General features: G+C 36.9%; 1 protein-coding gene across 2 annotated transcripts in view; it reads right to left on the reverse strand.

Moving 5' to 3' along the window:
* CNTNAP2 (contactin associated protein 2) overlaps positions 1-26,811 on the reverse strand; it is a 1,159,974-nt gene that overhangs the window by 602,012 nt on the left and 531,151 nt on the right. For both annotated transcript variants that reach the window (XM_056337119.1, XM_056337120.1), the window contains 4 exons: positions 25,671-25,874; positions 23,187-23,371; positions 20,202-20,345; positions 13,216-13,480 (listed from right to left, as the gene is read on the reverse strand). In XM_056337119.1, the coding sequence (XP_056193094.1) occupies positions 13,216-13,480; positions 20,202-20,345; positions 23,187-23,371; positions 25,671-25,874 (798 nt within the window). The remainder of the gene's footprint in view (positions 1-13,215; positions 13,481-20,201; positions 20,346-23,186; positions 23,372-25,670; positions 25,875-26,811) is intronic.

The following is a 26,811-nucleotide window of genomic DNA, read 5'->3' on the forward strand; positions in this document are numbered from 1 at the left end:
AGAAAAAGAGCTGTTAAAACAGTGACAAAAGGTAATGAATGAAACCCTCATTTCTGAGGGCATGTATTATGACATTCCACTATTTAAAATCTGCAAAAATAAACTAAAGTTATTTTAGCATTTTAAAACAATGGATCCTCCACAGGCTGTATATACATATATTTTCTGGAAAAGACATAGGGGAACTCATGCCCCTAAACATGATTTTCTTTAATAAGTAAGTATTTTACAAAGAAGATATGTAGAATTTTCAGTATATGTCCTCAGTGAAACTGTTCCATAAAATCTTGCTTAGTGTTAGAATAAACTACATATTTTATAGTGGCTGCTTTGAAGTAAAGGAATTGAGTTTGGTTTTTTTCCTCTACAAAATACATAAACTTAATGAACAAGCTTTTTAAAGACAATATCATCTGCCATTCAGCTTACAGAAACCAACAGACTTTGGTTGCTGTTTCACCTCAGTGCTCATGTGCTGCTGCTTCAGCAGCATTTGAAAATGGAAAGAAACAATGTGCAAAAATGCCTGAAGGGACTCACCATCTTTTTCAAGACCAAAGTAAAGTCAGAGCTAGCAACATACAACTAGAAAATGTGGGATATTTTCCTGAGTCTATTTTTGCAGCTAAGTGTAACCACTTCTGTGAACTAAGCTGAAAAAACCTAGACTGCGCAGACTGTACCTGATGCCATTTCAAGAAAGGACTTTGATAGAAATTGCTTTTAGTTCTGTCACTGTCAGTAGAAAATGCCAAAATGCCAAAATACACATCACAGTTGTGCATGACTGTACTAACCAAAAAGGCAGTAAGGGGCAAGCTGAATTACAAGAGCTGCATTGCCCACGTAAAAAAAAATAGAATTCATCCTCTGGGCTATATGCCACTCTGTGTCATTGGTGCAAACCTGGAGGTCAGCAAGAAGCACTATGAATTTACAATGGCATGACTGAAAACATAATCTTTCCTCTAGCACTTAAGTTTTATGCAGCATAAAATATGTATGGATGCTTGACAACTTTTCCTTTCATTATATACAAAAGTGACTCTCTTCCCTCTAAAATAACACTGTCAAACCAAGAGGGACTGCCAGAAAGCTGTCAGAGATAATAATCTATTTGCCCAGGTTCCTGAATAGAAATGAACAAGAAGGTATTGAGTGTCAGTTCCTAGCACAAAAATTAAAGTTCCATGCCTATAATTAGGTCGTGTGTCATGTCCTCCCCTTGTCATCCCCCCCCCCAAAAAAAAAAAAAAAGAAAAGTTTTTTATATTAAAAGAATTTTTAATTATTTTTCTGTAAGTAATTGGCTAGATGTATTGTGGGACATTTACCCAAGGGTTAGTGATAAATAAGATTAAAAGTGCAAAACTGCAAAATTCCTTTCAAACTCAAATGAGTTTCAAGGACATTTGTACTAGAAAGACTATTCCTGGTTGTACTCCAAGTGCAAATGCTGTAAATGCCCACTTTAAAGGTAGAGAAAAATTTCTTTTTGTTTCCTTGCATTTGGAGAAGATGAAAAGGTGAAAAAATAGCACTGGCAGCTTTAATTTACATAGCTGATAGCTTCATCCCATGGCGGTTCTGCACAATGTTATGTGGCTCACTGCTTGAAGGTTTTGTGCCCTTTTTTTGAAATTGTATTACATAGTACACGTAAGCAACAATAATGTACAAATGAAGGTTCAAGACCTTTGATCTCCAAGTCTGTCCCTAAACATGTTTTTTTAAGTGTACAGAAAAGCAAAGCCCTAAGCGGAGACTGGAGATCCAGTTTTTCTTCTCCCCCTCCCCTTTCTTTTTAATCCATAAAAACAATTGTTTTTTGGTCCCAGCAAGGTTTTACACCCACCAAAGTTGCTTTCTGAAACAATAAACACTGAGTAAACCAAATGCTAGCAGGCCCCTTTCCCAAACCTGAGGACTTTCCCTTTAACTCTCCAGCTGGTTTTTTTTTTTTTTAAATTTAATTATTATGTTAATAATGTTGCAAAATCAAACATTAAGTTGTTTTCTCATGGAAAATTCTCCAGCACCTTCTAGCCTGCATGCTCTCTGCTGGGGGTCCTTGTATCTGGAATACCGCAGGCTGTGCCTCTGCTGCACCTAGGTGATTGTCACCAGCACCTAGGGATGATCTGTGCTCCCCGGCCAGTTCCTCCAACACAGCTCACATTTGCAGTGCTCGTGGCTGGTCCCTACAGCAATCTGTTGGTGGTGTCCTGCACTATACATCGTGTGGAGGGGTCTCGAGATAAATACGCCCTCTCTGGGGCTTCATTTCATGGACCGACACTGTGTAAGCCATGTGCCGCACTACCCTGTTTCCCAACCCCGTAGGATTATTGTTACATGACCGTGGCTACAGCCACCTTGTCACAACAGCATGGTTCTCCTCCTGGCCCCACGTGTCCTTCTTGGGGTCTGAGGCACATTGGTAATGCCAGCATTTTAAAAACGGGTATCTCTTCATAAAGTGATGAATAAGAAGGTTACCTTGTAAGCTTCTTTAATCATGTATAGTACCATGATAAATGCACTTTCTAAGCAATGGCATCCAGAATACGTGGTGTGTTACAGAAGCGGGATGGGGTGGGGTGGCATGAGAGTTTGTAAGGGAATGGACCCTTGCAGAAAAATGCTGGAGGACAAGCCAGGCTGACAGAGCAAGAGCTGAAGTTTTGTCCGTACTGTTTATTTCAACAGGCTCCATCTCAGTCTAACCACTGAACTATTCCTGGATCTCGGCGCTGATGATGGGGAAACTATTGATCCTGTTGAAAGATGATCCCCTCGGAGCAATACAGCCTGTTTCCAGAAGGGACAGGCAGAGCAGCAGGACCTTGAGATGAAACAAGGAGTGATCTGAGACTGTGGACTCACCCGCTGTCTGCCCTGGGTCACCTGAAGCCATTCAAATGGTTTTACTATTTTACCAAATGCTGATGTTCTGTGAACTTCCTGGATGTCATAGCTGGAAAATTAGCTACGTAAACTCTCTGACATATGGCTATATGCACAATGGTACATATACATATCTATGGTGGCTATAACTTATACTAGAAAATAAAAAGGGAGTGCATTCTTTTTACCCGCTACTACTCCACTTACTCATAGCCATTTACACAATATTGTAACTCCCAGACTAAATAGGCAGTAGAAGTATATGTTTAAGTTGTTATAGCTGATTATTTATATGCTGGTTTATCATGAGGTGTGCTTAGCCAATGACCTCTCTGAAACAGAGGTAAAAAGCAGACTTCAAAATTATTTCCTACATTTTCCCACTAGTTTCCAGTAAAAATTAAATCTGCTATAAGGTGAACTAAAGAGCTAACATAGCATGAAATCTAATCACATTTTTCAAGCAAAACTAACATCTACAGAAAAGTTTACAGGAACCATCTCATCCTGCCATTAACAGAAAAATTAGCTTTTACAGAATTAGGAAGTTCAAGCCAATGGTGCTGTATAGTGTTCATGCTGCTCCTGCAAGAATTGGCTGACATTATTGTGAGATGACCACTGTGTTCCCATCTTTGACAAGCCATGGTCAGCACAGGTGTGTGAGTCCTGGAAACGTACCCTCTCAAGAGCCTCTCAAGAGCTTTATGGAAGAGGAGGCAAAGATGGCAAACTAGTAAACTGGGAGAAAGAACAGAATGTTTCTGATATTCTGTCTGTCAGATATTAGAAAACAATCCCTTCATCTCCCTTTCTATAGTATGAATACTCAATGGTGTCCTGGCGGTACTGCTGTCAGGATGTTAATAAACACAACAAATATAACTACAGCTCCTGTCTCTATTGTATCCTTTTGTTTATTTCTTTATTACTAATATAAAAGGCAAATAATAATGAAAAAACCCACACTCACGTCAATCAGCACATATAAGTCCTGAAAGACTTTAAAACACAAACAAAAGTTTCTTTTGCCATGTCCTTTCCAACATTATCTTCTGACTGATCCAAGAGGTAAAGCTGGTTTTAACTAAGCATCCCTGACTTGCTAAACCAATTGTTAGAGACATCTCTTCACGCAATTTTGTATTAAAAATAAAATAAATATGCAGATAGAGGACCTACTTCAGTAACAACCTACATTCTTCAGGTAACTGCAAAATATTGGGCACCTCTTTAGGATTCAGTGCTAAGGGGCTGAGGTTTCATCCATCACAGCAGATGCAAAATTTTCACTGACTTGACTAGAACCAGACTGGCAATAACTGATGTGGATGGAGTAAGCAAAGGCAACATGGAAAGCAAAATTTATTCTGCTTCCTGTCAAACTTATTGAACTTGAAAAGAACTAAAAGGGTAAATTTCCAACTATTTCTGTCCAGCTCTACTCCTGTAATTTACATTCCTTCTAGCAGAAAATTATGATTTAACTATTGACTACGGCACTTTTTTCTTGAATAAAATTCAGTGCAACACAGTGACTGCTTAAATAGTAGTTGTAAAAAGCCTTATACAATCTTTCAGTGCTTAAATAGAGTTTGACCTGCAAAGGTCACTCCTAACTCTGTTCTACAGCACAGAGGACTTGAGGCCAAAACAAGTAAATTGAGCTTTGGTCTCCTGTATGAATTTAGGAAGTCTGTAAATAAGAACAGCCTGCTTTCTTGATTCTCAGGTTCCTCCATGCTTTCAAGGTACCAGTGCAACCAACAAAGATGTACATTACTGCCAGTGAAGTATCCAAAAATGATATGATCTGTATTTTAAAATGCATAGCTTGAGCTTGGTAGGCAACTCTTCAGTGAAAATCAGTGACTGATGAAGCAGAATTCACAAAAACCTGAACTAAACTCATCAGTTTTCTTAGACAAAAAAAATCTGCAATCAAGAGCTCTATTTTTTGCTCAGACTGGTTTGAGAGTCTACTGTACCAAGATCCAAAACCAACCACCAGAAAAACATGTAAAAGAAAGAATAATAACTACTACAAGCATGTCTGTTTCTCAGTTCTATTGAATTCAAAACCACAAATGCCTGTTCATGTAGCTGCATTCACTGTTTAAAGTCATTAGCCAAAAATAAAAATACAGAGAGAAATAGAGAGACAAAAGTGGCTATCTGGGAAGAAAACAACCCTCTAATATTCAGAATCTTCTGGTGCTAAGTCATCATGCTCTCTTTTGTGGACAGAATTTATGTCTGTAATCTCAATCACCCTGACAAGGGCCTCACAGTTATCTGCCTCCATTTACTAACATTTGGTGTATAACACAGTATCAGAAATATGGAAAAGACCCAGTGGGAAATGTTATCTTCCCACCAGACGTGCACTTTTGCTCTGTATTTACCCATTCCCTATTTAAACCTTCATTTAGTAACAGAGGCAGAAATACTTCTTCAATTCCCACGTAAAATGCCCCTGGGAATTGTCACGGGAAGAGTACCACTTTAGAACTGTCAGACAGAGACACTTTATTAGCTGAAGGATGTTATATCACCCCGAGGTCTAAAATATAAACGAACTGCAATTCAGATGACTTGAGATCTAGCAGAAAGACAGAAGGGTGGAAAGCTTCCCAGAGAGATTCCACAGGGAGAAGTCTGATTTATTTAACACAGATAAATACGACAAAAAGATATTTATATCCCAAGTTTTAATAAGTTTATGCTTGACAGGGGGAACTGAAGAGATCCTTGAGCATCAGCTAATATACAGAACAAGATGTTAACTAGGAGAGTTGGAAGGGGAAAAAAGGAGCTCCAAACAGCTGAATTCAATATAAAGGCAGAAGATTTTGGACACACTGAACACCTCTCGGTTAAGATATTATGGGCCAAAGGAGACGATGTACTTTTTGAGCACCTTATCATTTGTACTCTGTGTTAAAATCCAAGGGATCTTCACAGAGCCTCTAGTATTTATGTTGAGCAGAGTGTTTAGATATGAAAGGTCAGAGCTGCCTATAAAAAGACAGCAAGTGAGAAGGTAAACTGAGGACAAATCAAAAGATTATTTTAGAATCTGCCAATGTGAAAACTTTGCCTTTTCTCAAGAGGCAGAGATGTTCTTTTCTATATTGAAAGAAGGATTTGGGGTTTGCTGTTAAAAACACTGGAAAGCCATTAGATGATTCCCCGTGAGTGTTATTTTGAATGTTACTATTTTTTCTTTGAGCAAAGCAGCACTCTTTATGTCTGTTAATGGGTTATCAGTTTTCCCCCACATTGAAGACTTCAGAAACTTTTGATTTCATTCGAAAGGAATTTTGGTTAAGCTGCTGAAGCAGGTAGATATAATCAAGTGGAAGAAGAGGGTGAAATCGTGACACTGGTTTAACCCTGCACTGAGTCGCGTTTGCATATGGCTTTGGGAAAATTCTCATGACAGTTTTTCTGGTAAAGAGATGTGAGAATACGACATTTGCCCGTTGCTGATTTCTTCTGTGCTCAAGAAAGAAAGTATTAGCTTGTTAAAGGTTTATAAATAAATACAACTTCATCAACAATGTAACCTCCTAATTGCAAGATCACAAATTTTGAGTAGGTTCTTAGAGTGAACAGGTAGCATATACTTAAACTAAATTATTTTAAAGATTGTAGCAGAATATCAGAATCCTTTGGTATGCAAAAATGCATTGTAAATCTGCTTTTAAAAAGTTCTTAGCAAAAGCAGTAACACTTCTTTTTTCCATCTTCTCAGCTGAGCACTGCTTCCAGCAGTCCCTTGAGTAAACCCAGCAATTTCTGGGAAGTTTGCCTGAATCTCATGATGCCAAATGCAGAATTTAGTCAAAAACTATATGGAGCAGTAAAGATGAATCTTTTGACGGTTTTCTGAGATTCTCTCCTATTATTAATCCCTGTGCTAGGACATACAGGATTGTGAAGATACTAATCACAGTTTAGTCTGCAGAGAAAAGTCATTAGGATGTTTAACTCTTGATTAATACACAAGATTTAAGTATTTCACCTGTGTAATTCTGCACAGTCAGTAGCTTATCTCTTCTAATTAAATCTTTATTTCAGCTCTCAGTGGGCCTGATTTTCCTCTTACTAACAGCAAGTTTATTAATATAACTCGTCAATCAAGTGGTGGTAGTGTATAAATAAGATTAACGTAAGAAAAAGTGAAATCAAGGCCATTGACTTTGTATATACAAACAGTTCTGCTGGTCTGTTCACAACTAAACAGTGCTTACCAGACACTTAACAGAGTGCTGGGCAGGGAAGGGAAGAACTTTTATACTGTTTAGAGACCTGTTTTGAATGAATAACTGGCAAGAATATCAAAAAGTAAAAAATATGCTCAGTAAGCAAAACTAGGCAGTAAGTATAACCACAAGGACTAATCATCTTAGTCCCTTTCGCATGTACTACAAACTCAAAGCTAAACTGCATAAGGTAAAATGTTCCATTACATTCAAAATTGTATTATGGTCAAAATAGCGTATACTGTATTGACATAGTAAAAAAAATATTAGTTTTTACCAGCTCTTTACTGCCTCTACCATTCACCAAGCTGAAGCCCAGGACAGCTCAGGGGATAGCTGTCTGGCCACTGTTAAACAAGTTACAAGCGGGTCAAGTAAAATGTGAAAATCTGCTTTGCCATGTCAGCACTAAAGCCTGTTGCCTTTTATTAGTAATGCAAAAATCCTATGTAATGGACTACCACGTATGTAATCATCCCTGATTCTTTTCAGCATGTGTAAAATAAACATGACATTTTCAAAACCAAGATACATTTAAAAGCTTTAATCAGATGTATAGAGATGAGGCAGAAGTTTGAAAGTGACTAAAGGCATGAAAGAAGCAAAATAAATGGTATCAAACATATTAAAGAAGAAAATAAAAACATTTTTGCAAAACAGTAAGTGATCTACAGAAAATTATCTAGGAACTGCTAATGCTAACATCAACTGCTTGTGATTTTTCACAAGGAGTAACAACAGAATGGAGAAGGGAATTTGAAAGAGGGTAGATTCAGAGTAGATATTATTACTGTGAGGCTGGAGAGGCACTGGCAAAGGTTGCCCAGAGCAGCTGTGGGTGCCCCGTCCCTGGCAGTGCTCAAGGCCAGGTTGGAGGGGGCTGTGAGCAGCCTGGGCTGGTGGAAGGTGTCCTTGCCCATGGCAGGGGTGTTGGACCTGATGATCTTTAAGGTCCTCTCTAACCTAAACCATTCTCTGATTCTATGATTCTATGAATTAAAGCATGACAGATAGTAGGAATGCCTCTTAATCAGGCTGAAGATAATTTTGAACTCCAAGCAATGAATGGAGAAGCTTCAGATATACAAAATCATTTAAATAATGAAAAATTCAGTGATTTTAAATGTAAAGTAATGTCTGCTTCATGATTTTCATGAATTGCCTACTATTAATCCAAACGTTTTCCCACAGCATGCTATATAAACCTCTCATAATCACTGTATTGACACAGAAGTTAAACTTTTTCTATTTGACCACTTAGAGCATTGTATCCCTTCATTCACAATATGAAAGAGAAAAAACAGAATTACTTGGCATAAAATTAAGTATAAACCCATTTGTGATTTCTAAAAGTAGTAGCTCTCACTCTTAGCAGTCAATTTATTCTGCTTGTTGATTATTTGATGCCCTTGCCTCTAAACCTTACAGCTGTCTACAAAACAGCGGTGGTTTGACCCTGGCTGAACACCAGGTGCCCACCAAAACTAGTCTATCACCCCCCTCCTCAACTGGACAGGGGAGGGAAAATATAACGAAAGGCTCATGGATGGAGAAAAGGACAGGAACATCACTCAATTACCATCATTGGCAAAATAGATTTAACTTGGGGAAATTAGTTTAATTTACTATTCAGATCAGGAAAAAAAAAAAAAATCCTTCTCCCCACCTCTCCCTTCTTCCCGGGCTTAACTTAATTCCCAGTTTCTCTCCCTCCTCCCCACCACTGGCACAGGGTGGTGGGAAACGGGGCTGTGTGGGGTCCCTCCCACAGGACACAGTCCTCCACAAACTCCTCCAATGTGAGTCCTTCCCACGGGCTGCAGTTCTTCATACACTCCTCCAGCATGGGTCCCTCCCATGGGGTGCAGTCCTTCAGGCACAAACTGCTTTGGTGCGGGTCCCCACAGGGGTACAAGTCCTGCCAGCAAAACACCTTCAGCACAGGCTTCCCACAGGTCACAGCCTCCTTAGGGCATCCCCTGCTCCAGTGTGGGATCCACCCCAGGCTGCAGGTGGAGGGCCTCCGTGGGCTGAGGGGCACAGGCTGCCTCACCATCGACTTCATCACGGGCTGCCAGGGGATCTCTGCTCCAGTACCTGGAGCACCTCATCCCCTTCCTTCACTAACCCAGGAGGCTGCAGGGTTGTTGCTCTCATGTATTCTGAGTCCCCCCTTTCACTGGAACAGATTTTTTTTTTTTTTTTTCCCCTCTTCTTAATATGCTATTACAGAGGCCCTACCACTGTTGCTGATGGACTTAGCCTTGGCCAGCAGTAGGTCCATTTGACAAGAGGGAAGGTTCTGGCATCTTCACACAGAAACTACACCTGTAGTGCACACCCACCCCCACACCCACCCACTACCAAAACCTTGCAATGCAAACCCACAACAAGAACTTTTTACAATGTCCTGTAAACGATTCCCCTTACTGACTCTGTAGGTAAGTAGCAAACATGGGTCTGTGCAGCAGCTTAGTTGTAACTTCTATGTGTTATTTCATTGTTATGTTTGTAAAGTGTATAGTTTTAAACCTGCAGCTGCCTTTCTCTCCTTGAACAAAATACTCAAAATAATTAAGTATGAAAGTTCTGTCAAGTCAAAAAGAAAATCTTTTTCACACACTGTTTGATCCCTCACAGGTATCACAAAGATCTTCATCAAGTAGCTCAGTAAGGAGGTTTGCAGTGCCCAGATACCAGTGAGAAGGGTGGGAAATTAACTGTATTTGGTAGGTTGGAAGGCTACACTCTCCTGTCTGAACCCCAGTCATGCTGAATTAAAGCACCATGAGTCAGTGTGTGCAGCTTTAAAGTGTTTATGGAATATTACGATGCTGAAGAACAGGCAAACCAGAACTCTGTTCCACACCAGTATCTTTAGTGCAGAGGCACAAAATTCTGTGCAGGAACAAATTCTACCATCTGCACATCAGCATACAGATCTCTCATCTAATTCCTGCCACTTAGTTCAACTAGTGTTTCTACAGCCAGCATTAGACTATGCCCCAGAATGAACTGCTGATGTCCCCATGTTAACATGAACAGATGATGTCAAAAGCTTTGGATGAAAGTATGTTAGAATATTATTAGAGGTATATAGAATAAGGACTAAGAGACTTAAGTTTGCTCCAGGGAAAAACACGCCATTACAGGTGACAGGCGTAAGTACAGCAAAACTATAAAATACCAAACATGCCTGCATCTAGGCTGTGGTTATAGTCAGCCTTATTCTTTGTGACAACCAAGGTGCGTACCTCCCAATAGACAGAAGTCTAATTATTCATCCCCGACATGCAGCTACATAGAAGCCTGCACACTTGACTACAGAAAGTTCTGCTTTGCCAGCTGTTAAAAATAATCAGTGGAAAAGCGTGCATCTTGTATCTATAGGGCCACAACACTCAGAAATCTTTGTGCCAAAGGCAGACCCCTTTGACTTCTACATAAGCCCAGCAGGTCGATCTGCTGACATCTGTTAATTCCCTGCACAACAAGGGAACAAGAAGGTCGCTGTGATATTTGCCGTACACACAGCAGCATTCCTTCTGCAGCCTTCCCTGTCAGGTGCCATATTTTGCTTTCTTACGTTCACACACACAATTCATCTTACAGGCACTGAAATGCAACAGGAGCAACAAAATACTAAAATATATCAAAGCTTTCCCAGCTATGTAAATATGAAAAATCCATACAATGAAAATTGAACAATAAATGTATTTGTATTACGGTAAAAATTGTAATAACAAAGGAATCTATTAACTCTTCAAGATATTCAAACTGTAGTATGTAGATATTGGATTATGATGAGATTAAGAACAGCATCACAGCTATAAAAATGTATGGCTGTATATGATTCTTGGGCTATTATGTAAGCCAGGGGTCCTCAAACTTTTTAAACAGGGGGCCAGCGTGCGGATGCAGTGGCAGGCAGTCATCTGCGGCTGCTTGGTTCCCCCCCCAACCCCCAGCGGGGAGGGGGGGTGGGCAGGGGGGTTCTGTAAATACCAGGGGCCGGATTGAGGACCCTGGGGGGCCGTATCCAGCCTGTGGGCCATAGTTTGAGGACCCCTGATGTAAACTAATCATACATAGTGAAAAGTTTTACACTGAAGAATATTCAATTCAGATTATTTCAGAAGACAATCAGAATACAAATACTCTGGTTTTACACCACAGTAGTTAGGGAATTTTTGCTGATGAGGGTAATGGTCTGGAGAAAGCAGAAGAGCACATTAACAGTTTTCACATGTGTTTACTTACCAGAATATAAATATAATGGAATCTGGAAACGGTTTTGTATCAAGATATACACTGGGCAAAATTAGTGACAAATTGCTGAAATTCTTATTTCTTGTAATATTTAGCTAATCAGCACTGAAATCTTCCTTGGACCAAAAAGGCACAAGGAAGCTCATAAAGAAGTATAATGGCTAGCGACTGCTCTCTGTAAACTGGGATTTGCAGTAGACAGAGCTAAGGAAGAAAGAATGAGGGTGATAATTCCACGTGTTTCCTAATTGTGTTGCACTAGCACCTTAAGAAACCTTCTTGTTCAAGATCCTACTGTGTTACCAAAACTTAATTCTTTCATGAGTGTATTCATACAACAAAGGCAATAAAATGCTAACTTGTAATCTATGGTGTTGATTTTTTGTGCTAAAAAAATTGTAATGATGGAAGGATATACGATGTAGTTTTCATTTTACAAAACAGGTGAATTCTGGGTTTTTTTGTTATTTATATTTTATTGTTATTATATTATGTTCTTATTCATTATATAATAATATAATATTGTTATTCATATTTATTATTATACCTTTAAAATAGTTAATTTCATTTCATGCTCAATTCTATTTCATTGTTAAGAGAAAACTCACCAAAATTTCCACTTGCAAAATGCAACTTTACTTTCCTACTTAATGTGAGTTTTCTCATTAAAAGGTGCTGCTTTTTTTCCTAACATTTCCTCAAGTCCCTGTTTATATAGCTGTGTTGACAATATATTTTCAAATAGAAGATTAGACATAAAAACTACTGTCATTCATTCAGAGCTATACCAGTATATCTGTCCTGTTGATGAAAACTGAAGATACCACCATGGCCTTAAGAAAATATACTAATCACAGATGTTTTCCAGCTAAAAAGAAGTCCACTTTTTGGCTAAGAAACTAGGTTACCGTATATGCTGCTTCAACCAATCACTAGAGATTTTTTTATGTGGAGCTAGATCCATTTGCAGGCAAATAATTTTTCAACCCACGGTTAGGTCATGACTTTGCTAAGAAAAAGTGTTACTTGACATGATGTAGCTAACACCATATTGGCTACAGCTGTTCTAGAAACCCACATAAAGAATCTAGATTAAAAGTATAATTTATCCAAATGGAAGAATCAAGTAATTTTAAAAAGCTGATGAACTGACACCAACATACACCCTTTCCTCCAGAAACAAACCTAATACTCTACATTTTACCCAGTATTTTCCAAAACATCCTTTGTTAGGTGCTGAATGCTCTGATACTTCTCTAGCATGACTCTACAGAATATTTGGAGAATGCCACAGTATTTTTCATGCTAGCCTTGTAGCAAAACCCAACTATTATTGCTTTTTTTATTTTTTTTTATTTTTTAAAATAAAGCTTTTGAATTATTAGGAAGTAATAGGAGCAGCCTAATTATTAGGCAAGTCTCAACAAGGGAGTACCCTTCCCTTTTGAAACCAAATATTTTCCAAGAGAAGATTGCAAGACTGGAAAAAACAAAAAAAGAATCAATGCTGCCTCATAGATAAGGGGTGATATGTTTTCTGGGTTTCATGACAGAGTAAGAATATTTGCACCTTTATTCTTAATCTACTGGTTCAATGTTCTGTTTCAATATTCTTCCACCTCTTACTCAAAAAATCATACAATAAAGAATTTAACATAGTTGCTATTTAAATTTTAATTTTTGTAAAACAATTGTTCTGAGTTTTAGGTCCATGATGCTTTTAAAGAACACCAACAAAAGATGATACCAATAAAAAAACCCCAGCACTTACCTGATGAGATGTCTATTCGGTTCTTCTTTACTTGGGTGACATTGATATGGACGCTCACTTTGCCCTCATTTATGTCAATCTCAACATTCCCCAGGTCGTCCGCAAAGTTGCTGAAGACAAGAAGTCCATTGGGGTTCCAGGTTCGGAAAAGGAAACTGACTGAAAACAGATCCTGACTTGGACGACCAGGAACCTCAAGGTAACTGGTGGCATTGAAAAAGACAGGCACTGTATGTGGCTCCACACAGGAAAAGCTTAAATTTCCCTAAGTAAAACATAAAAAAAGCAAAAAAATAAGCAAAATGCTAAGATTCCACTACATTCATAGCTAACCCTAGAAAAGCATTCTAGTTTTCATTCAACCTAGAGACTACTGTGATCAAAGCAAGCTGCATGTTCAAATGTGCTATTAATATTATCATTATAGTTAATACAATGACTCTGATGTGTCTGTTCATTCTAGCAGTGGCCCTGACATATTTTGTACTGTACAAACACACAATAAGAGGCAGTCTTTGCCTGAAGAGTTATAGTCTAACTAAGATAAAGCTTAGACAAAAGCATTAATATTCCCAGTTCAAAGACGAAGAAATGAATCACACAGAAACTTTGGATTGTTGGTGGTCACCAAAGAAGCCTACAACAGAACAGTAATTCACCCTTTTATAAAAATTAAATACAGCTTTACAAATATCCTTATGTCAATGCATCAATCAATACAATACATGAGGTTGTGAAAAGTATGCATAATACCACATGAAGAGCTAGCCTTTCTGTTGGATAATACTAGATAAGCTAATACTTCATTTCATGGAGCAGAAGGATTTGGAGTAGCTGATCATGAAAAATGCCTAATACTTGTAGTTAGTCAATAATCTTCTCTGTAAAAGAAACCTCATTTTTCAGACTGAAATTTTACTTTTAGGGGAATTGAAAAAAATCAGTCAACTTTATTGATTTCCAAAGCTTTAAAATGTGTCTGTAAACAAGACTAGAATCTGGGACATGAATTTTTCACTCTGAGTCTTGTAATTTCTCATGAAGGGCCACAATGTTAGATGCATTACCATTTTTTTCCTTAGAAATTGTAAATATTTTTTAGTCATCTCTGTTCAGAATTGACTGTTTAAGGCACCAATGCAAATATAACAGGAAATTTTCCTCTGCTGAAGAATTCCGCTAACATGTGGCAAAGTGGATCTTGTTCTATGGTTCGGTTTTCTGATGCACTGTAGCAGATAGATAATATGTGGCAATTTCAGTTCAATATTGGAAGGAAGAATTACAACTCATGCAGTATGGAAATTATTACTGTGATCAAGACAGCAATTTCTTTGACATTTATTTGTACATTTTAAAAAAATACTAAGGATTGGGCAACGTTTTTGAGGGTACCTAGTTATTTAGAGATGAGGTTCACTTAAGAACTGTTCAGAATCCCGATAGTATTCAGTCATCTTCTTCGTCACACAAATATGTAAATTCCGTATTACTGTCTTCCTGATACAATCTTCTATGTCACATATTTTTGTATTCATAGTGTATAAATGCATTTGAAAGTTCATCTTGAAGGAAGTTTGAGAATATGGAAGCAAGATAGGAGTTTTGTGTATGAAAATGTGGGGTAGAAAAGTCCTACATAATTTTTTTTCAGAAGTAATTATTTTCAATTGGAGATGGGTGAGATTACATCAATAAGCAAGATTTAGTGCTCATTTACCAGCATCCAAACCCATCACTTTTAAAAAGAACAACACATCAGAAAACAGCTTATTTGTGTCATAGCAAGATAACACCTGTGTGGCAGATTCAATTTCTTATATATTATACCCATGTCAAAACTAAATGAATAAAAATAATTATTTCTTGCACTCGGATTCTTACATTACTCTGCATAACCACCTCTATCTCCTACAGAAAATCAGAAGTTATATTGTCACACAGTCAACATATAAAGGCCAGTAGAATTAGTAGCAAGTAGACTATCAGACTGGCAGCCTCCATCGTGAATTAAGTAACACTGACATTTCCAATTATCTGTAACTAGAGGAGAGGTCTCTTTATACCAATGTCCTAAAATGTTTTTTTCCTATTTTTATGAAAAAAAATCTCAGCATTACAAACCATGTTCTTTTGTACATCAGTGGTCCATGAATAACAAAAACATATCCATGGACTTTGGAAAATAATGAGCTAAAAAAGCTATAGGAAGCTTTTAAATTTCAGTGTGATGAGAGAAATCACAACTACTTTCTGACTAAAGGCAAAGGACCTCCCCTTACCTCCTTTGCTGCTAAGCTGCTTGGTTATTCTGTGTTTGGGGTTTTGGTTGTTTTGTTGTTTTGTTGTTTTTTGTTTTTGAGGGGTTTTTTGGTTTAAAAGTTGCCTAGAGATTTTAAGTTTTCAGCCAACTAAATATTACATCAAAGCAGTTAACTCACTTGTTTAAATAGGTTTACTCTGAACATTTCCAAGCGTGCTACAGAATAACTTTGATTAAACCAAAAAAAAATTATATGGAGAGAAAAAAAAAGCTGGAGAGTGGCTGAAATACCCTGTGTAACTCTTTGCTACCATTCTCAGTGTAATACCCTATGGATTAGAAACAACTTCTGTGACAGTTAAGGCAGTCCTGTGCAGACACAGAAGGCAACAGCATTTTGTAAGACAGAGATCTGTCATTCAGTCACAGATGCCTGTTAAGTAGCACTCAGAAAGCACTTTGTCAGACATTTTTAAGAATTTCTTTTGCTGCCTTGTTACTGAGAAGAACTAACAATTTTGTCATAACAAGAAGGTTTTCATATCCAATTGACGCTTTCCTGTCATCCTGATGGTTTGGATATTTGCATGTATAACACTTATTAATGTTAATGGCACCGAGTACATTCAAACCCTTTTTCATATCAGTGAGTGCATTTCTAATGAACAGCCTCACTGCATAAAAGATTTCTTGAGGAAGTAACATATAATTCTAATTTCTCTGCTAGTTAGTATTTTCCCTACTGAGCTATTCAGGTTAATCTGAACTGGATTATTGATTCCCTCTATGACTGTGATTCAGAAAGCAGCTCCTTGTTTAAGTACAGCCCATCTGATACAAATTGTCACTGGGTCTAGGTCAAGTTTTGGAGTTAATCTGCAGCTTGCCTCTAGAAAGGCATTCTCATTTTTAGGAGGGAAAGAGATCTTCTCTTGTATATTCAGAGTGACTTGCAGAATAGTTGTTTGAACAATGACATCTGGAAGTCAAACATACACTGTGCATTTATATTGAAACCGTTGGTCTTATCAGAGAATTTTTCACGTAACATTGGAAGGAAAATGGTAAAAATATCTTAATTTGGGTAGCTTGAGCTTTGGATCATGATCTTTAACCTGTGTTGCAAATTAGCTTCATGTTTAGTTCTCATATATCAATTTTGCCTATCCACATTCAGATGTTATCCCTTGTGGAAATACTACTGGGTCTTAAAACCTTTCACAATTAACACAGTCAACAGCTGAATGCATAGCTCCCAAAAGAGATTAAGACTACAATACCTGTTAAAACAGGATGGATCATACAGTACAGGCAATGTCCTATGTGCTAATGTTTATCATGTTATTTCAGAATTTTCCTAAAATAGCTTATTACTCATATTTGAGCTTAATATAATGTTTGCTTAATATAAAGAATTTAAAGAAAACACTTAGCTGAAGTTTGCACGTGATTACATTGAGTAATACATGGCATAGGAGCTGCAGAACTGGGTGGAGCATAGAACTAGTGGATGTAAGAATGAAGGGTAGCAAATATAAATCTCCTCAGCATTTTTGGGTTTCAGGCTTTAAAATTGGAAAGACTGTTCTGTGGAAACTAAATCCAATTAGTATTCACACTGCTTGCCCTTTATATACCTCTGGGTAGGAAAATTCGATAAAGTGACTAAATTCCCAAAATTTCTCTGCATTACTTCTCGTTAGCTTCATATTCTAGTCCAGGGGTCCTCAAACTTTTTAACCAGGGGGCCGGTGCGCGGATGAAGTGGCAGGCAGCCATCTGCGGCTGCTTGTTTTTCCCCCAAAACCCCCGGCGGGGGGGTCTGTAAATACCGGGGGCCAGATTGAGGACCCTGGGGGGCCATATCCAGCCTGCAGGCCGTAGTTTGAGGACCCTGTTCTAGTCTTTTCCCACTAGTGTTGCAAGGGTCAATATTCTTCAGTTATACAAGGCAATGAAAGTCATACAAAGCTTGTTATATTTTAGCAGAAAATATAGAAAAGATTGTCTGAGTGTTCCCAGTTTCTGTCTTAGTACCAAGTCAAGTTGCATACAAGAGTTAGCACCTACTGTGTGTGTTAGTCACTGCAAACTCTTGTTTGTGACTTGGTTCAGGAGAAAAGCACATACTCTCTCTGTCTCAGATGTCCTTTTCTCGCTAACTCTCCCTTTTGGCCATATTTATAATCTGTCTCATCTTCTATGAAAACAAATCAGGCTCCACGAAGAAGAGCAATAACTACTCAAGACCATCTATATGACTCATTCTCCCCAAAGAGCTGTTGCCATCTTATATATCACATGATAAACTTTTTTCCCCCTAATTCTTCTCCTTTAAACCTAAACAAAATATATTATTAAAGCCAGCGTTGGACTTTATTTAAATTTAAGCTACATTTAAATTGTGTTTACACCCTTACTCTTCACTCAAAGAGATGCTGGGTGGTGCTTTGTTGCTTATAACACCCATGTATACGAGACCTAAATTGTATTTTTAACTTTATTTTTGTTCACAGACAAATCAGGATTACCATCTTCTTATAATCTTTGATTCTCTGGGCTTCCTCATTCTGTAAAATTAACTTGTCAACTCCCTTTCGCTGTGTGACTTCTGAAATTCAATATCTACATCTAAGAATAACATTTTGTACTGTCGCACACCTCTTCAATATCCTTCTTTCTTCTGCTCCCCCTGCTCCCCCCTCGACTCGATACTTCTCATCACCATACTGATTGCTTGTGTTTTAGTTCTTTACATTTTGTCTGTCTTGCCTCTTCAAATGATACACTTTAGGGCAGGGAATGCCTACTGTTACGTGTTTGCACAGGATTTACTCAATGGAGCTTAGATCCTTGTTGGATTGCTTAAGTGCCATCATCAAATACATGATTAACAACAACAGTAGTTTCAAGTGAGTCTATTTTTCGTGCTAAATCAGGCTAAAAACTAGGATAAAAAGAGCTTTTGTAAAAATCTTAAAAATCCATGTTGATTTAGAGTAAAATTGATTTTGTTTATGAAAAGCTGAAGCTATTTAAATAATTCTGCTGAAAATAAAGGTCCCTTCCATTTTTATAGCCATTCTCAGAACTGGAAAACAACAGAACCATCAAATAAAACTAGCATGTCATAACCTCTTGATGTAGCACTAACACTGCCAAAACTGCTTATGTGGATTTTACTTTCATGTTAACAGGTATCAGGATTAAAAAAAACAACTACAAACAAACAAATAAAAACCAGAGAGATGATTTTGCAGAGACTGTACAGGCCTGCTAGCTATGCCACACTTTTGAAAGGATAGGATTTGCACTATAGAAACCTCTTAATTTACACTTCTGTTCAGAAAGAGCCTTTAAGAATCTGTCCTACTAACTTGCAGAGGACTTGGCTGCACAAAATGGAAAGATTGCTCCTGCACAAAGATCCTTTTCTAAATGAGACATCAGTCTTTGAAAATCACGGTTACATTTCAAGCTTAAAATGCACCACAGGCAGGAAATCACAGGTAATTTTGGAAAAAAAGAGAAGTCAAAGATTCAGGAGTTCATGCAACTGAGTAAAAAAAATAATTCTAAAAGTTGCTAAAAGTTCTTCCTCCACAGCATATATATCATGCTCTTTGCCTTTGACAAATCTGAAGGAATTCTTGTATGGAAAAGATTCTAAATAGCAGGATGTATTACTGAATTTGTATAGGCAAACATCACATAATCAAAATTATCCTTCACATTACCTTGATAATTTAGCCATACTGCTCATAAAATGATATGGAATGTCAGTATTACTATCCAAGGAGTAATCAAATAGTAATCAATCCTTTGCACTTCATCATCACTTCATATGTAAATCTTTACTATTTATTACATGAAGAGAAAAACAATAGTGGAACCATATATACTGTTAGCAGGACTTTGTGAAGACTGTAAACTTGTGGAGGAGAAAGCCTTGAACAACTTATTCAGACCATCTCAAACACACTGCAATAATACATTTATTTTTTACGCACATGGCCTTTGTATGCCAGCAAGCCCTTTTAGAAATATTTAAATATTTAGAGCCTTAAAAATACAGTAATTAAAGTACATTCTTTCTGCTCATAAAGCCACAATTTTAAACATAAATGCATCCATGAATGCTGAAGCAAGAAAGAAAAAAAAAAAAAAAGAATAAAAGTTTAATAAGCTCTGTAATGTTAATAAGCTAAATAAAGATTTTAAGTCTAGTATCTTGAGGCTTTTCAGAACTACCAGGAAGGCCTGTAGAAGCAGTCCCTTTCAATGACTTTTGCTATCCAGCAACCCAAGTAGCTCTGCAGGAATGGAAGATATGAGGATTTAAAGCCATAGGAGAGTTGCAATTGATTTAATAATAAATCTTGTCTGTGCTGGTTTAGTACTACTATAATTTTGGAGGAAAGGAAAGAAGTACTTATTGGTTCGGCTGATTTTCTTTTAAAAAGTAGTTATGTGATATTGAAAATGAATATTGGGAAGAAGAATTGGGGGCACAGAAATAAAACGCTCAGTAATAATAATAATAATAATAATAATAATAGTCACAAATGTACATACAATAACATCTTTGGATGGGGGGGGGGGGGGGTTGTTATTTTCGATATCATTCCAGTATATCAAAAAGATATTAACTACAGACACAACCTTCTAGTCTCCTTTAGAAGAACGAGCAGAAGTTTAGATGACCATCAAATTATGCTCTTACCACATTAGAAGGTTCCAATTTCTTCCTCTTGGCAAGGTCCGTGATATTATTGCCATTGTAGTTGATACTTTCCATGCAGCCTTTGAAATTTTTCCTACTGTTAGAACTTGGCTTCCCAGAAAAAGGCATGCCTCCGAAGGTTATCTTTGAATGAAACAGAAAATGGCAAATAGTTACTGGAGGGCAAAGACTTTTAAACAAATTTGCTGTATGTATATTTGTTTTCTTTGAACACTCAAACATGGCAAACGAGAGAGCTGGCAACACTGCTTACAGAAAAAGGAAGTATCAAATAAGCAGTGTAAAAGCAGAAGAAAATCTAATGAATTTGTGATTGCAAATATTTATAGTAGTAAATTCCAAGTATTATTAGAATTGTTGAAATAGCGAGCAGATACACATCGGAGTTGTTCATATATGGACTGCTTTTCTGATCACTACTGAACAATACGTATTTAAAAGAAAAAAAATTGGAATTAAATTTCCATCCCAGTATTTTTCTAAACATATGACATTAAATTAGCCAGATGATAATCTGATTCAAATCATTCATTCAGCTCTAACTGTGTGCCAGAGCTCAGACTACAACAGATACTGTACTGCATCAGGGTCTTTTCTGAAATGTTTGGAAGTGAACAAAAGCTACATGTTTTCATCAATAATTTGCAGCCCAAATGTGAAAAGTAGGGGATTAATGAGATCAGTCCCTGCAATCTGTGTTAAGTATTTCCATGCAATAGATGATGGCATAAATAGTAATGACACCTAGCTTCCCTGCCCCATGAACGTTCATAAAAATGTCTGCTTCTAGTCTGCTACTGATATATGGCAGAGCCTAGCTTCTGAGTATAATTCATTACTAATTCCAGTTGTTATTACTGAGAGCAGGAAACCACAGCTCTAGCGATACAATTTCTATTTTAAAGCTCAGTAAGATACCACTTTCTATCCCAAAGAGCAGGCTTTGGCTTGGCACATAGGAACTGAAGCTATACAGCTGAAAACCAAAATCTTTATAAACAGCACATAGCAGCTATGTCAAAGCATTTTGCAGGACGCATCTGCAGGTATTATAAATTGACATCACTTGACTTTAAAGAAGATACAGCAGTTTATGTGAGTTGAAGAATGTGACTGTAGTATTTTTATGGCTGTCAAACATTCTTTTACATGTTATAGTCATGGACTTGTGACAAGAGAAAATGGAAAGGAAAGCATTTTGCAGATAAGAAGAAATAATTGCAAAAAACACCATATCATGACAGTGAGTTGAGAGGGACTCATATGACTATTTATTTTTTTTTAACCTTGAAAATGCAGTCAGAACTAATGTTTATTCCTCTTTTGTGGTGACTTAACTTTTCTGAAAGAGAGTAATCTAGAAACTATTTTTTTCTATGAAAAATAATTTTGATTCTTACAGGTTTATCCACTGTGATTAATTTTATCACAGGAGTAACACATACAAATTTAGTCTGTGATGACTAACTCCCAAACCAGTGAGATAATTGAAAGGAAAGGAAGAAGAGGTTAAGGCTTTTGCGTTTATGTAAACCACAGAAATACATATTCACACACACTAGAATAAGTTCCATTAAACACAAAGGGATTCATGTACTGAAATGTATCTTTGAGAACTGCCAGTGAGGTCTTTAACATCAGAGAACAGAGGAAGGTGTATCTCCTGGATTGTATTCTTACTAGGGGTTAATGTATTGTATGCATCATACTTAGTCTGTGAATATGCTACCAATAGATATTTATATATTTTTAGATCTATCTATGCATGTACAAATTGCCCAACCCTAGCTTATGGCATTCAGCCTAACTTTTTCTGTAGTTCATTCACTTGAAAATCTTTAATAAAATCTGTTTATGTGAGTTTTCAGTATCTCAATTCAGATCTTTAGTGCCCAATGAGTAACAGAGTTAGAGGCAAATTTGCTCATTATTTTCTCATTATAACCACTACCAAAGAAGGCTTTCATAAGGATTTGTTGGAATATAGGTAAATATTTGAACTGGTAACATTTACAATCTTAAGTAACTTTTTCAAACATTAATTTTTGATCAAAAGTTTGTAAAAATATCAATATACAAGTTAATTCAAACTTTTCTGCATTACATTATTTTGATTCCTTGTTGCTCCTTAAGAATTGCAAGGATGGGAATAAATGTATTTGGCTCAGTCAACCACATTAATTCTCTTTAGAAACAGTAAAGAGTGCAAGAAAATAATTATATAAAGTTTGTAATAACCAACATGCAGAAGTTCATATAGCAATTTAGAGGAACTGAAGAAGTTTATAACAGCAGAAGTCAGAGTGTAATCAAACAACAAATCAATGTTTAATTACTACCAACACTTCTGTACATCAACATGACTGAATAAATAAAAATTTTCTTAGAAATTTCCTAACTCCTTATTGCTTCTTTATAAAAAGAAATTATTGATGGCATATTTGTGAGAATATGAGGAAGTGCCTACTTACCTAAGACAAGAAATATCAAGATCCATAATTGTAAAAAGGTTCTAATCTGCTTGCTTTGCTAAAAATAGATCCTAATCATCACCACAGAATGGGGCTTTCTGAATCAAGTGCAAAATTATCACCTGAATGAAATAACAGATTTTTTGTTTAACTTTTTTTATTTACTCCCTGTTGACACAGCTGCTTTTGGAGATGTTAAAAGTAGTGTATGCTTAGCTTGCTGAATAACATAGATCTCCCATTTCAAAACAAAAGGCTGAGATAACTCTTACACCCGATGGGATCTGGTAAATCAACGAAGAAAAACTTTATTTACTCTTAAGAGACAACAGTGTTGGACACAAAATTTTAGAAAATGTAAGGAAAGAATAATTAAAACAAATGTAGAAAAGAGTACAAGAAACATCTTAAATTTTCTTTTTCTTTTCTCTTCTTATTTGACTTATTTTTATAAAGCCAATTTGAATGAAAATAAACAAGTTTTGCTGTCTACCTCATAATCCAGGTCCAGGTAATCAAATTCTCCATTGGTTCTGAAGTGCTGTATGTGTCTGTCCAGGGTGAGATTGATGTTTCGCCCATGGCGCTCTATCATGATGGAGTGCCAGTGGTGATCATCCAAGAGGCTGCCCGTCATCACAGATGTGTGGCCATAAATTGAGCCAAGCTGATTGCTGCCTAAGATGAGAATGGAAACAATAGCAGCTTGCACCTTATACCAGTTAGGCAAACATTTTCCTCTTGCTCTGTCAATATTTCACCTGAATTACGCCAGACATACAATAAGCTGGAGGAATTCAGTCTGTCACAAAGCTAAGGTCTGCTAAGGTCTGCCCATGGAGAGTTGCTGTCATAAAAACAAATAGCTAGACCAAATACAGCAAGTATATGATCAGTGAACTGTAAAAATAGTTACTCATAATAGTAGTTATTAGGAGGCAAAACAGAGAAGGAACACCAGATTTCAGCTGTAAAGTTGTTTTCAGCTAGGGTTTTTCTTTGTGTTTTCATCCCTATACTACAGAAATGAAAAGCTGTCACCTTTGGGCCAGGTCCTGAGCTTCCCTGGAACTGTACTGATTTATGACTGCTGTGGAAGATGGCATCTGAAAACAAACTTTGTAATAAAAAGCCTTTTCAGTCTGAATTCTACACTTCATAGGCTCTGCCAGTATAGCTAGACCAGCAAGCATATAGGAAAAGGCTCAATGCATATGGAGCTAACCGCAGAAAAACTGTCTTCTTCGAACATAACTTATTTCAGTCTTTTGTCCTGCAGCAGCCTTCCTATTCAGGAAGTCAAACTACTAGTGAACGCACAGTTTTGCAGTTCTCCACTGTGTTTTCCAGGGGATTTTGCCAGCACAGCTATGCTAGTCAGAGATCACATCTCATTGCAATCTGACAGACATAGCTAAGCCAGAAAAGTTGATAGGACGAATCTCAACTGAAGCAGCAAATGACTAATTCAGCAGTAAGTTTAAAAAATTGCTGCACTGCCCAATAACTCAGTGCAATCTTCCATGTTCTGGACAGGAAAATCTAAAGCATTTCTGGAGCTGAGAATTTTGTACCATCAGGCATGCCTGCAAATCAGACATTAAGGTTTGTGCATGTTGATAACACATTCTGGCAAATCACACTTCCACATGTGTAGAAGACATTACTCCCCTACAAATGACCTTACTGCCTTTTTGCTGAAGGCCACTGATCCTTCAACAATTGTTGGTTAAAAAAAATAAATAATAAATTCCATGCATGCCAGCAAGCCTCAGTTTCTTCAGTGTAAAGTCATACCCAGTACAAAGCAAAAGCTAAATCCACCACCACTTCCCCATCCTCACCCCACCATGATGTTTGAAACTCACTGGATTTCACCAGGCAAAATGAACATCCTTTTCCACTGACTCTGGTGCAAAGACAATACACTCAGACAGAGGCAGAATAACACCATAAACCATTACTTCATTTTGTTAAGTGCATGTGTCACAAGGGTCTGTTCCCATTTATCAGCCTAGTGATTTAAGAACATCACCACCAATATGGATGTTATAATAGCTTATAAAGACAGACTGAACAGATAAATATGGAGAAACTTGAAATGAATGGGTTAATATTGCAATTAAAAATGTTAAAAATAGATAACAGCTATAGGAAGATGTGTTTTCCTCCTCATCAGTTCAAGCTGATCTTTAGAAAAAGAGCAGGAGAAAATGCTAGTGGAAATAATTATTGTGCAATGTAAATAATGAACAGAATAATTTACTCTTCACATGTCTGAAAAAGAACTAAGGAAAGTTACATGAAATCTTTTTTCTAAAACACTTTCGTTTGAAGGGAGAAAAAAATACCAGAATCCAGATAAATGTGGGGGGTTTTTTCATAGTAAATGTACTTTTAAAATCTGGTCACTCATGGATGGTCCTGTAGTCTTTCAATGGGAGGGAAAAGGGAGGTTGGAACTCAAGTAACATATATAGGATTCCATCGTAAGATTGCCTGATAAACTATTATGTCTTCTTTCCTTTCCTAGTCCTGCTTCTCAGATTCTAGGAAGGCTGCTAAACATCACCTTCATGTGGCCTGTAGCTTCCCAGATTGATACCATTTTTGCTGCAATATTCCTAAGGGTGACCTTTGTTCCTCTAGCATTGATGACAGTGTCATTTGCTCAAGCAAAGCCATAGCTGATACTTCTAGCAAGGCTTATTTTTGTTGCTGGCAAGTTCCTAATGACAATATATTGCTGATCCTATATTTCTGTATGATCTTATTTTCATGGTATCTCACATGGAGTTAAATGGAAGGAATGGAACAGAAACAAACAAGATAGAAAGCAAATGAACAACATTTTCACCAAATTATCTGGTTAAATTATGTGTCTTACCATATTACAAGGGGAAAAAGGATGTAACATTTGACCTAAAATTTTTGTGGGAGAGTTAGAAGTACACAAAACTAAACAATGAAAGCATACCTAAATTCAAATTTAGAACAAGTTTGGCTTTTTTCAGTTCCAAGGTGATATAGTCTCCTTGTTGTCCTTCTCCGTGGAAGATTACACCTTCACTTTCAGAGGTCTTAAATTTCAGAGAGATGACATCTTTCAGTGTTTTCATTTTCTTGTTCCTGAATCTGTATGGTAACACTACATGGCCATCAAAATTGATAACATCAGCCCCTAAAGAAAAAAGCAAATAACATTGTTGACAAGCAATTATATATTCCTGTGGCCACTGGAAAAACAGACATGCCATACATAGACTGTACCTGAATAGAATAAAAAATATGTAAGTGTGATGTGCATTGTAAATACTTCTCTTGAGCATAATTTAATACTATAAAAAGTAGGAACCAGGTATATAAATTTAAACCATACAATATAAAAAAAAGCAGATTTTGAGGGGATAAATACTACCACTGTACTCAGCATCTTTTGGTTTCTCTCCAATATAGTTGCTGCCATGCAGACTTTCCTAATTATAGTTGAAAATGAAAGACAAACTTCTGAGTGGTCATTAACAAATCATTTGATATCTCTTCAAAATTTAGTAGCATCCACTTTGAGGATTGTAAACAGTAAAACATGAGCTCAAATGAATTTGCCTAGTAATTTTAAAAGATTTCTCAAACTGTATGTAAACCACATGCATAAGCTTTGTCTAGTTTAGTTTGATATAGAAATCTTGGGTAAGTTGTGACGTCAACTAATTTTGAGAAGAAAAAAAGAAGTTCTGTCATTTGGATTAAATTTTGTTCCAGGTCTAGTTTTAGCCAAAAACTGGGAAGAAAGTTGAGGGATGCAATCATTATCATTTAAAGTCAATCCAATATTAGTTCACATGTTGTATAATAACAGTACAAAATTTCATGTTACCTTATTTTAATGATTTAATCTCTACCCTAAAGAACGAGCCACAATTTTCTGGAGGCTACATCCATAGTAAAAATAGCTGCAGACCTTGATTCCATACAAAAGATGTATTTCTGCTGACTACTGAATCTTGTCTGTTAAGCAGAGCTTACTAGAAGATTCTAAACAGATGCTGATCTTTAAATATATATATATAGGTTTGTATAAGAAATCCCCTTTGTAAACTGCTTAACTTGTGATCAGT

Source organism: Falco biarmicus, chromosome 4, assembly GCF_023638135.1.
Source record: "Falco biarmicus isolate bFalBia1 chromosome 4, bFalBia1.pri, whole genome shotgun sequence".
Taxonomy (NCBI): Eukaryota; Metazoa; Chordata; class Aves; order Falconiformes; family Falconidae; genus Falco; species Falco biarmicus.